Here is a 12,779-nt window from a genome sequence, read left to right as displayed (position 1 = left end):
TGGTTTGGGTTGGAAGGGACCTTAAAGCTCAGTTCCAACCCCCCTGCCATAGGCAGGGACACCTTCCACCAGACCAGGCTGCACAAAGCCTTGTCCAGCCTGGCCTTGAACACTGCCAGGAATGGGGCAGCCACAGCTTCTCTGGACAACTGGCTCTGGTGTCTCACCACTGTAACAATAAAGAATTACTTCCCAATATCGAACCTAAATCTTCCCTCTTCCAGGTTATAGCCATTCCCCCTTGTCCTGTCACTACATGCCCTTGTAAAAAGTCCCTCTCCAGCATAGCCTTGTAGACCCCCTTTAGGTACTGGAAGTCTGTGAAAAGGTCTCCCCTTAGGAGCCTTCTTTTCTCCAGGCTGAACCAGCCCATCTCTCTCAGCCTGGCTCCAGAGCAGAGCTGCTCCAGCCCTTGCAGCACCTCCGTGGCCTCCTCTGGACTTGGTCCAACAGCTCCACATCCCTCTTGTATTGGGGATCCCAGAGCTGAACATAGGACTGGGGGGGGGGGGGGGTGTCTCATGAGAGATTTCATTTTCAGTTCTGCTGTCTTGCACTTGCAGTACCAGACAAAATGAGAAACTACTCTTACAGTGCAAAAGGGGTTGATGTATGTTTTTACTCACTGTGCTTCATCTGCCAAGGTGAGGATCTGGTGAATTTGTATCTTTTACAATAATACGTGCTCCATTAGGTTGTAACAAGTGGAATAGAACTTAATTTTCAGATGCACTATGAACCAGGGCATTTATTTAACTGTTGATTTGAATAGCTGCAAGACCCTACCAAGTTTGATACTGAAGTGGTTTTGCAGTTAGGGATAAGGCCCAGGAAAGTGAAGGAAGTTCAATTCAAATGGAGTAATGGTTGCAGGATATGCAGTCCTTAGCACTTAAAGAATGAAGTTGTGCTTCCACCAGAGGAGGAGCAGGTTTGTTTCTCTGCATGCTTGAAGATAATTAACAACTCACAGTTAAGAGGCAAGGTTGTCTTGAGTAGCTGATGTCTTGGACTAAGGGCATCTATTAGTCCAGACTGCTAACTAGCACAGAGCTGAGCAGAGGGACTCCAGAACCCTGGTACTGGATCCCATCTGTTCAGGTACAGGTCCTGCTTGAGCTTGGGGATGGAAAAGATATTATGTCCAGCAGTCCCTCCAACCTCAGCCCCTCTGTGCCACAGTTGCTACTGCTGTGGCAGACCCTGCTGCTGTCTATTCCCCATGCCGGGGAGGGCAGCAGTGGCCAGTGAGGCTCAGGGGTGGCAGAGCTGCTTCTCCACTACTCAGAAATGGTAGATTGGTCACCTGCTGCTTATATGTTAAACAACTGGTTCAGTTTAGTGTTGTGCGCAGGAAGACTGATGTGCCCCCTGCAACACTCCAGAGAAAGAAAAGTGAAAGGACCTAGAGCAGTAACGTATGTATTTAAATGGAAAGCATTGCTAAACTGACTTGGTTTTGGTGCCTTGTGGTACAGGGGTTACAGTGCTGCAGCATATTCACATGCTAACTGAATGCCTTTATCTTTCTGTAACTAGCTGAATGTGTATCTTTATTGTAATACAAAAATCAAACACTTGTTTCTTGAGCTACACTTGTATTCACGTTCTAGATGCAGCAGTTTGTTTTCATTATACTTCAATTTTATCAATCAGGGTGAAATTTTCTGGTGAGGTTTAAAGCCACAGCCTTATTCATGGCTTTGTCTTTACTTAGCCAATAGTTCTAAAACCCATGTTTTTTTTTTTCCCCTGCTGGAATAGCCTTTTGCCATTTTAAATAAATGGAACTGTCACAGTTGACACTTTTGTCCTTTCTCTTGTGTTTTGGCTACTTCTGTTGCAACAATGATGTGGCTGCCAGTAGGTTACTGTATTCATACTGTTTAAAATGTACTCATTTTAAACTTGTTTGTACAATGCAACAGTTAGAGCTCTGAAGTCCAAAGGCAGTACGGATGCTCTTAATTCACTGCACTGTTCTGCCCATCTGCATTACAAGGATCTTGAAAGGTGGCTGTTGGAATAATTTATTATTCTTATTTTTCCTCCCCAACCAAACTTTAATAAACTAAACTCGAATTTCTAACTGGAGTTCATCAGTAGGATAACTGACCTACAGCTAAACCTGGTGAGCTGCCAAGCTGGCCATCTCCTGCACCACTTTTCTCTGGGGCTGTCGAGTGCCTCACACTTGTGACGCTCTTATATTAACGACACAGACAGAAGTATAATAAAGGAAAGAATCAGTTGGTGCAGTGAAGGATAGCAGGGGCGAAGAGTAGGAATGAGAAAGGTAGAGCTGTTGAGGGCGCTGGGCCAATCCATGTAAGAATCACTTTAACAAAACGCAACCAGTGAAAGGACATAGGGAAACAAAGCAAAACCAGATCAGATAAACTCATTCTGACTTCCTGTAAGCTTTGTGCAACAGAAATGGCCAAGGGAGTTTTTACTGGACAGCCTTCCCCATGACAGAAGGCTTTATTTCAACATCAACCGCACAGACAAACCAGTAAAACCCACCACAACCATCATCTTGGTATTTCCATTTATTATGCTGTAAAAAGCAACACTATCTGGATTTTATTTCTTAAAATAAATAACTTTCATTTTCAGAACCAGCACAGCTCAAGTTTAGATTCATTCATGGGAAACTGCTAGAAATACATTCATCACTGTCTATTCCCCACAATACTGAATCTAAGAGTCAAGATCAGCCCAGTCAATTACAATGACCAGAAGTACACTGCCAATAAGTATAGTCACTGATAGTCCAGCTCTGAAGCAAAAAAATCTGGTACAATACATTTTGTTCACAAAGAGAGGCCTAATTAATGCTAAGACTATCACAATATTTCTGAGTACAAAGCATTAAGTTAGCTTGACGATTTTAGGTTGTGATACAGAAGAAACATACGTGACATAAAAACAAAGGAGTAGGGGAATCCTCTTTGGAGCATAAGGAAGTCAGCGACTGATAAGATAACCAAAAGCTATTTACGATAAAATCTACATGTCAGTGTCATGAATGCTAAACAGCCAAACCAATGTACTGCATCTACTGATATTTATAAATATAACGTCATGTCTAGATAGCTGCATTGCTGAATTGGACGTTACAAAATAATCCATCTTCTCACAATGAGAAAATACTAAAACTAACCAGCATAAATGCACTGAAGCAAGGACTGGCTAAAAGCACTCAGTATGATTCAGGAAAGCATTAAGCTTAGGGACAGCCATGATCCTTAAATGTTAACTCAGTATAAATCCTTCTTTTGGGTTGGTTTGGTTCTTAATACACGTGTATTCTATAATATACCTCTATTTTAAAAATGCCAGTTCAAGCAATGCAAATTTCAGTTAAATAAAGCTGAATCAGGTATTTTTCTGAGAAGCTAAAGGATATGTCTTAATAGGAAATAAAACATGGAAGAAGTCAGATTAGCACTGAGATACAGAATACTTCACTGGAATCCATCTGAAAATATTCCTCTACACTGAATTTGACAGAGAAAACATGCTGGGATTTAGTTCAGGGTCCAGTAGGGCAGAGGCCTTGTGCTACTGTGTGACTGATGTGGCTCAAAGAGCCAGAGGCCGTTTTGTGTAGTTCTTGGTTAGAAGTGGGTGGCTGTGATACAGGATGTGAAAAGAATGGGTTAAAAGCCTTCAGAAAAATAGCTGATCTCCAAAAAAGAGAAGGAGAAAAAAAAAACAAACAAAAAACCCCAGTTTAAGAACAGTAAGATTGATGAGAAGTGTTTGATAACCATACCAGTCAGCTTCAAAATGCTATGTTGGGCCTTAGGCTTTCAGACTCTTCCAAGATTCCACCATCATGAGGACAGTCGCTGCTCGTGATGAGTATCAAGCACTTTTCCCTGCCAGGAGGCAGTATGGCATATACCAGCCAGAGCCTGTACAGGAACGTGAGAGAATTTACTCTCAGCCACGCTGACCTGCTGGGTCACTCTGGAGAAGTTACTTCTCTCTATGCCTCAGTGTACTCGTTTGCAAAAGGACGATAATGTGGTTCAGATCATCTTTATAAAGTGCTTGGGCCATTCCAGAAAGGATTTGGGCATTATTTCAGGAGGATTTTGGTGCCTCAACACAGAAAATTTTGACTTTGAGATCTACTGCTGGCTTGTACACTATGTGCTAGAATAAAAACAGCCACACACACAACTCTCAAACACAATCTCCTTTTCCATGTGCTAAATGACTCTTGCCTATAATTCTTGTGCTAAAACTCTTGCCTATGTGCACACCTGTGGTGTTTTGTGAATATCCAACCCCTCCGTGACTGATCACTTCAGAGGTTCTGTGCCACGGTATCAGCAGAAGCAATTGCACGTGGGATAGGGAACAAGTAACATACTTCCGCAAATAGCAAGTATCTGCAATGACATTTCCCCATGGTGGGGCACATGCTGAGCTGGCTCCAGTGACAAGGCAGGAGTGCCACCGTTCACCACAAAAGGCATCACCTGCTTGTGCTCCTGATGCTGAACAACATGTTCTGCACCAGTGGAACCCCACTGGTGCAATATCCTGCTCCCTGGTTGATGGCAGTCCAAGAAGAGAACATACCCAAAAATTTGGCTTATCTCCTGCTCTGCTCGTTCTTTGACTGGCTCTATGCTCCTTAAAGCTGGTTGACTCTGTCCGTGTTCCTTATCGCAAGCCTAAACTAAGTCAGATCTACATGCAATATTTGGTTTAGTACTTTGCCTTTCACATGCTTCCATACCCCTCTCTGGTTCCTGGTGCAAGCACCAAGAACAGCACGCATGAGCCCACTGGGGGGTTCTGCAGCTTGCCAAGGCTTGCTGTAGTGCAAATGTACCTGGCTAGGAACACAACTGCATAGAGTGGAAGCACCCGCTTTCCCCAGTGACAGGGAAGTACTTTAGCAGCTGAACATGGAGAGCGAGGAGGGAGGTGAGACAAAGGGAACTGAAAGAAACTCTTCCAAGACAAAAACCTCACTAAACACTCTTTGATGTCCCATTCCCCTACGCTATTTGGTCAAAAAACCTTAAAACAAATTCCGTGACAAGACTACCTAAGAACAAGTCTAGACCATTGACAACTGTCATCTATATACTCTGTTGATATTTATATTATGTAAACAAGGTGGACTTTTTTACTTAGGTTTATTTTCCCAGCAGTAAGTGCAGATCCTTACTTAACACACCCAGCTTAAATCTACATCTGCATCCTCAGCTTGTGAAAAACCTCACTGATGCTCAGACCTGACAGCACTCTGGCTCACCTTGGCCATACTGGAAACAGAGGCTATAGGAAACAAAAACTCAGCAGAAAAAATCCTGACCACAGACTAGAGTTCACATAGAACACAAAAATAAATTAAGTAGTGCACAGTAAAGCCAACAACAGCTAAATATTTTTATACATCAATTATATGCAGCATGAGGTAATATTGCTCACATTATGGAGGGAGATTCTTAGTTGGTTTTGTTTCTTTAGAGAGAGATTGGATTTGTCCTGTGCGTATAGAAACTCCTGTAACATAACACTGAAGTAACAGAGACTTCCGTAAAATATATACCACTATCAGATAGAAACACACACGCTCTTCATTACTTATGTATACCACAATTAAATAGGTGATTTGATTCTTAGGATCTAGCTGAAGATGATTATAGTAAGCCATCTAGATTTTTATGAACCGTTCGGTTCTCCTTCCCATTGTTGGAATCCTCTGATGGCGTGTATTGGACCTGATATTCTTGAAGAATTTTAAACACATCGTGGTGTCCGAAATGTAAAGCTTCATCCATAGGAGTGTTATTCCACCTACAAGAAGGAGCACAGTATTTCCAAGATCAGCACCTAAGCACAGAGCCAAAAGCACCAACAATCTACTTCTTTACATACTGTGCTAGTAATTCTGAATACATTCCAATCTGACTTGACAGACACGTTCTCCTCAGGGGTGCTAAAGCATCTCGGAGAGATGCTATTAGTGTCTTTCCTCAAAATTTCAGTAAAACCACTCACCTGTCTTTGGGGAAAGGATTCACTTTGCATGCTTCCAACAGGAATTTAACAACATCCACATGTCCTATAAGAAAAACAAGCTTGTGAGTGTATATATTTTATCTATGTGTATCTGTGTATATACAAAGTTTTTAAAAGCAGGTATGCACATAGAGTGAAGACACTCTAATGCAAGATGACTACACTCCATCAACAGATAGCAAACAACATCGGAGGAAACACTACCTTCTGCCGCTGCTACATGCAGGGCTGTTCGTGAGTCATAGTCTCTTTGTTCCATATCCATTCCTGACAGAGCAAATCTAGAAAAACAAACATATATTACGAAAAAAAAAAGTCTTACATAACTAAAACAAGCTACAGAACTAGCACAGAACAATACACCTAAGCTACAACAATGAAACTTCCACTGCAAGAGGATATGAACGGTATCAAGAGCCCATCCTACCTTCAGTTATAAGGAAAGGGGCCTTTACTGCTTTGGCTTTAACTTTCAGTTCTCTAGTTGTTAGAAAGAAACATAAAGTGTCTTTACAGGAAACTTAATATATCTGATTTAAAATCTTACATGGACAAGCTAAGTCATAGAAGGCAAATTACATTTATGCCACCTGAGGAAATCCAGGGAAGACTCCCAGGCCTGAAAAGCCCAAATCCAGAGTTAAGCTATTGGCAGGGTTCTTTCATCACACTACAGTGCTCTGGGACAGCAGAGTTAAACTATATGTGTTTTTCCATTCACTAGCTATATTTAGGTATATTGTAGCCAAATTAATACATTCATTTAGTCTCTTACCATCATTACTTTAAACGTTGCCAGATTCTATTCCAGATTTAAAAAGCAAAGCTAGTTTTTCTAACCTCTACAACAACAATGCCTGAATCTTTGTGTCAGTTTCAGAACTGAATTATAAAGCAGGTGAGAGCACAGATAGGGTTTTCTGCCATGACTATAAAAAAAAAAATGGTTAAGGAAACTTATTTCACTGTGATCCAGAAACATAAAGCAATGAGGTTGCAGCATAGCATGAGGATACCTCTGTGATGGTTTGAGTTGGGTTTGTTTGGTTGGCATTTGGGTGAACACAGTCAGCCTCCAGCACAGCTGAGATGTTCCCAACACAGACACAGTGCATATGCATATCCATAAACAGTAACAGCAGGTACCAAACAAGCAGCATTCTTATTCCCAACCCCACACCGATTTTTACCTCCGGAGCGCAGACACATCCCCCGTGTAGGCAGCAAACAGAAGATTTATCACAGACTTCACCTACAAAGAGAGATGAGATCCTGTTTATTTAGCTTCTTTCCTCAGAAAGAAAACTGATGGAAAACCCAGAAAACTCCAGCATGGCCAGAGTTGATCCAGTGCTTATGAACTCGTTAATTTTGGCCACATTTTGCAGTATAGTGTAAAACACCAGAAGAATTTGTTCCAGCTTGCTTTGTTACCAGTGCTTTCAGGTCTGTCTTTCCAAGGTTGAAGTCATAAGGACAGTAACAGAACCATAAAATGTGCATTTTTACCCTGCTGTGGTAAAAAGTATGAGCCTTGCTGTATGAACAAACCAGATTTCACTCTGATTACCCAATGATACTGAATATTGAATTACAAAGACAGTGTCACTTTGCATAATGCAAAAAAGCATAAATAACTCATGAGACAAACTCATTCCAGAAAATAAACTGGGTTTGGGCTTTTTGGAGGGTTTTTTGTTTTGTTTTTTCTTTTTGTGTGTGGGTTTGTTTTTCCAGAGAAGACTCCTAATGCTAGAAGAAATCTGTGTTAGCAGACGAGAAGAATGGCACGGGGTTTGCTTTATGTTACGTATTTTCTTTACATACATTTAATGCAGAGGCTTACTTCAAGTAAACCATTTAAAGCAATTCTATCACATAATGAGCTGCTGCAAGAACAGCAAGGTTTCGAGGCAGACAAAAGTAGACTCTTCCTAGATCAAGTAACACGGGTAAAGCCTCAGGCAAAGCAGTGTTTTTTTCAGCTGTATTAATTACTCTAGTAAGAAACGCTACCTCAACTTTGTCTTGTGCACATTTTTAACATGGCTGTAACAACTCTGCAAGTTTTAAGAACCCAGACTGACAAAAAGAGATGGTTTTAAGCATCCCACATTAGCGTCTTTCATAAACAGATACAGCCACTTCTAGGCACCATTTCACAGTCATTTCCAGTCAGCTTTCCAAATGCTGCACTACTTGTCGAGCCTGTAAAGTTCTGTCGCTGGTACGAGCCAAGTAACAGAGATAAAGGAGAAAACTGATGCTGCATTGACCTTCTACAACAAGGATGAGAAACAAACCAAGAATCATGGCCCACAAACAAGCCTCCCACAGATTTCTGCAGAAACACTGGCATATTTTCACAGGGCCACAGATGAGCCAACATCTGCGCCTCCTGTAAACCCAAGCCAAAGAACTGCTTAGTGTTCTTTACACCTTAAATGTTCACTGATGCAAAGAGGGACTGAAGCAAAAGGAGATGGAGGCACAAAGGCCGGGATGGATACACACGGGGGACACAGAACACTCTCCTTACTCCGGTATCCACAACCTCCTGCAGCTCCTTTCCAGCTTGCACTCTGGGGCTCCTCAGGCTTACCAGCCATGCGCAGCGAGTGTGAGACCTGCTGGGCAAGATCCGCAGGTCTCCATCCCTCCTCATGAGGCTCAGTGTCCCCCAGGAAGCTCCCAAACCTGACTGGCTTCAAAGGCTGTGCCCTGGGCTCTACCTCAGCAATGACCTGAAAGCAGCCGCATCACCTTTAACTGCAGCAACCCTGACATCATGTCCCAGACCAAGCACTGCAGAGGACAGGCTTGGAGCAATTCTGCTCCTCTTATGAAGATGTTTTTAGTTTAAAGCTTCTGAAAAAGACAAACCCAAACCCAGTGACAACAATACAGCATGTCAGCATGGGCTTTGCTCCGGATGCAGAATCAGCCATCCCTGCCTGAGCTCACTCACCCCTATGGCCCTTCTTCTCCACACAACACAGGCAGCTCCTCCCAGGCTGCCCCTGCCTTCTCTCAACCCCTGGCTCAGCACAGGAATTACAGGAACAAACCATTACAAGCACTCTTCAGGGCTGCTGTGTCTCATCCTTGCTGTGGCAAACTTCTGTGGCTTGGATGTGGAGACTTCCATCACAAAGGCTGGTTAAGCGCAGCAAATACCCAACAGTGCTCTCCTTAGGCTTCAGTAGAAAATACCACACTTGCACCAAATTATTAAAGCCTCCTAAAAGAATGTACATCTTTTACAGCCATTGGGCTGCAAACTGTATTCACACACAGGCATGAAAGGGGAATTTAGTCCGATCATCTCTAGGTTTCACCAATATGATTCAGGAGTTCTCCTTGCTGAGAAAGAAGTTGAGCATCGCTCTACTGCTGGTGCCATGCAGACAGGGCAAAGCTGGTTGCGCTCAGACACTGCAGGTTCTTCAGGTGCTAAACACTCTCCCTTTTCAGGATCGAGGATGATCAAAGGACGTTCTGTCTTTAATAAAAAGCCATTTCAGAGGTAAATGATAATTTTGGCTGGGCTTCCTTATGTTTCTGGGAAATGCAAATCTGCATTAAAATAACATAAAAATAACACACATTCCTTCCTCACAAAAAATAACCTTCAAGTGCAGATGGGGCCAAGAATCCCTCTGGATTCAGCTGAGCATTTTGCTAACAAGACATTTTCATTTCCCAGAACGATGTGACAAAGTGCAGTCTGGAGATTCCTGAGGCTTTCTACACAATAGGGCCAGATCTTCCAGCAATCTGGGAAACATTAAAGCATAAATGTAAAATCCAAGGTCACATTTGATGAAACTGAACTTCTTGACAGACCAAAAGGAAACGCAAGTCCAGACAAAAAGAAAAAACATAAATCTCTGCTTCTTTAGTTCAGAAAAGAAAATTTGAGAAGAAATATGACTGCCCTCTGTATAACAATAAAGGTAATGGGATACAAAAGGCAGGACACAAACAAATTTAGGAGGACAATTGTTAGCAGAATAATTATCCAAAACTGGCCAGGAATGAACTCAAGCTGGAAAGAAAAGCAGAGAGAGTTCAGACATCATAGCTGAAACAGCCCCCATAGGGCTACCTGCCTGTGTTTCAAGTGAGACTTCAAATGACTTTATGGGAGACTTAGGTTGGATTTGCTAGCAGCAAAACACACTCTAACTCTGTAACTGCACCCTGCTCTACCAACAGCATGGTTATTTTTTGGCCTGGATGTATTTTATAAGGACCAAAATGAAACTGCTCAAAAGGCAACATGAACAGCAAAGATGGATGTAAAAAGTGAATTCAAGAATAAAATCTAAAAATTTGCAAACACAAAATCCACTCTGAATTCAAAGGAAGAAGATACAGTTTTCATCAACTGTCTCTAGACAGTAAGAGGCTATTTACACTGAGAAAGAGTTATCATTTGAAAACAACTTGCTGCCAGAAGCTTTGTATCTGCATCAAGTCTCACTTGGACTGCCATGAAGTCATACACAATCAAGGCTTCAAAAACGCAAGTAAAAGTTCTCTACCCCCAAATTCGCAGCCCATCAGCCCAAAATAGCAGATCCATTGCAAAAATAAGGAGCCAAAGAAACTCAGAGTGGGAGCAGCAAACATATGACTGTGATTTGGGTTTTTCTACTGTAGAGGAGGAAAAAACAAGATCGAAGACAACAGATGAGCTGTATCCATTCAAACTAAGTAGGGTACAAGAGACAAGCCAACTCATTTAAGTGGTTAGGGACTGTCAAGTAGTTTCTCACCGAGTGGTTCATTATCTTCTATGTATCACATTCAGTGCTTGCGTTTCTGTTAACTGTAGTGATGAACACAGGTTTTCCCTTATCTTCAGAAGCAAGAACAAAAAAATTTACTTTCAACCTAACAGCCATAAATTACAGTTTTCTACCATGCTGAATACTTTAACTATGAAAGTTTAGTAACAGGAAAAGGGATGCGGTCCCTTTGCTATGTATGAGTTGGATCAAGCATTACTGAACAGCTATACAGTAGTATCAAACCCAGAGCAAAAACCGTTCCACCTTTTGTCAAATGGGAAATAACCTGCATGCACCATGCCAGAGGAACTTAACAGCTCTCTTGTCGTTGTGCCAGAAACGCACAGCACTACTCCCTCAGCTATGATGAAACCCTCTGTACAACAATCCTTCCCAAGTGCTGGGCATAATCCTTGTTATCCAAGTGGTGAAACCAGCAAGGGAAGTTTTTCCTCAGGGATAGTTGTGTCACTCAACACTAAGATCAGAAGCCCCAGACCACACACCTTGTACTTTCACCTTCAGGGTAGGTGCTAGAGGTCTCAGGCTCAGCTGGATGAAGCCATGATGGACTCAAGCTAATTCTGGCAACTGTCCTGCTTCACACTGGAAGTGGCCAAATGACAGTGACCTCCAGAGGTACTTTCCAACAAACAGCTCTGTGAGTCCATGGGCAAGAATGTCAGCAGCACAAGAAAGATAAACCAAGACTGTTGTTGCTGAAGAACGGAGGTCAAGTTAAAGGAAGGCAACTCTCGGAGTTCGGACCAGCAGGAAGACACAGACAGTTCAGATAAACATATACAAGGCAAAAGGAAAAAGAAGTAAAACACTCAACCCAAACCCCAAACCAAGTGAGATACAGCACTGAAAGATATAAAGGATAACCCAGTGTTAGTGACTCCTAGTCCAAAGCTTTCATACTGCAGTTAAGTATCTCCTGAGCCTGACTGTGCTAGAAGTTTCAAACTACTCTCCTCCAAGCAGCAGGATTGCAATGGGAAGCTAACTGCACAGGAATGGAAGAAGAGCAGCAAAACACACTGGCTGCCCCTGTGTTTTAGGAAGCACATGCCCAGCAAGTGCACTGCTGTCCCCCATTTCTCTGTGAACACATTATCATTGGTAGGACATGACAGTCTTTGGTTTTCAATTCTCAGGGTACCAACCTGAAAACCCCAGTGAAAATATCAGTTTAACTTCAGTATTAATGTGCTGAGGTTACTTATCACAAGCAAAATTTCAATACATTAATTGATTTGAAAGGCCTGACTGGTATGTGGGAACAGCCTTGGTGGAGTATTTGTAACAAATTAGTCCTTCCTAGCTGAGCTGCATGCCCAAATCCAGCCCACACAAGATGACTTACTTCAATAGTCTCGGTCTCATGATGGCTAACAGCAAATCCCCATACAAGGCTGAGATGAGACTCACTTCTCCCAACACAGACTAGTTCAGAGGACTTTAAATGTACAAGAACAGAACATGTATCACTGCCTACTCTAATGCTATCAACACAAGATCTCTCCAAACACTTCACAAGAGAACAAGCTGCTATCATTAACAGCACTAGAATGGAAAACTGAGGCCCAGAGATGGAATTGAACTGTTGGAGTCTTGCTGTGAACAAACAGCGACCTGGCAGCTTCTGCCCACTGGCTCAGATGCTTCAGTGTTGCTATAAAACAGCCAAACCTTAAGCAGGAACCAAACCCAAGCAAGCTGACCCTGCCAGTCCATGCTCTGCACCTGCCTGTATGTCCCTGCTGCTACAAGGCCATCCATCCTGCACTGCTATCACTGCCATGGCTCCAGCGAGCCACTGCTCCGTATGCTGCTTGGGTCAGGAGAGGGAAAATCCAGACAGCTGTGCATGCAAAGAACACAAATCCTTCGGAAAAATTAATTTAGCTTAGAGCAGGACTAATT

The 12,779-nt window shown here is 42.5% G+C and overlaps 1 protein-coding gene across 1 annotated transcript in view; it reads right to left on the bottom strand.

The window, feature by feature from the left end:
* Nucleotides 1-2,537: 2,537 nt before the first annotated feature.
* Nucleotides 2,538-12,779, bottom strand: part of GLS (glutaminase) — a 67,462-nt gene continuing 57,220 nt past the window's right edge. Inside the window, exons 16-19 of the mRNA XM_057419763.1 lie at nt 7,245-7,306; nt 6,259-6,335; nt 6,034-6,097; nt 2,538-5,829 (exon numbers count right to left, since the gene is read on the bottom strand). Coding sequence (XP_057275746.1) covers nt 5,673-5,829; nt 6,034-6,097; nt 6,259-6,335; nt 7,245-7,306 — 360 coding nt within the window. The 3' untranslated portion in view covers nt 2,538-5,672. The remainder of the gene's footprint in view (nt 5,830-6,033; nt 6,098-6,258; nt 6,336-7,244; nt 7,307-12,779) is intronic.

The sequence above is a fragment of the Pezoporus wallicus genome, unplaced genomic scaffold (genome assembly GCF_028554395.1).
Source record: "Pezoporus wallicus isolate ANWC-B61680 ecotype Strahan unplaced genomic scaffold, APGP_CSIRO_Pwel_v1 contig_4710, whole genome shotgun sequence".
In the NCBI taxonomy this organism is placed as follows: Eukaryota; Metazoa; Chordata; class Aves; order Psittaciformes; family Psittacidae; genus Pezoporus; species Pezoporus wallicus.
Note: the sequence above shows the minus strand (reverse complement) of the source record. Positions and strands in the feature narration are given on the sequence as shown.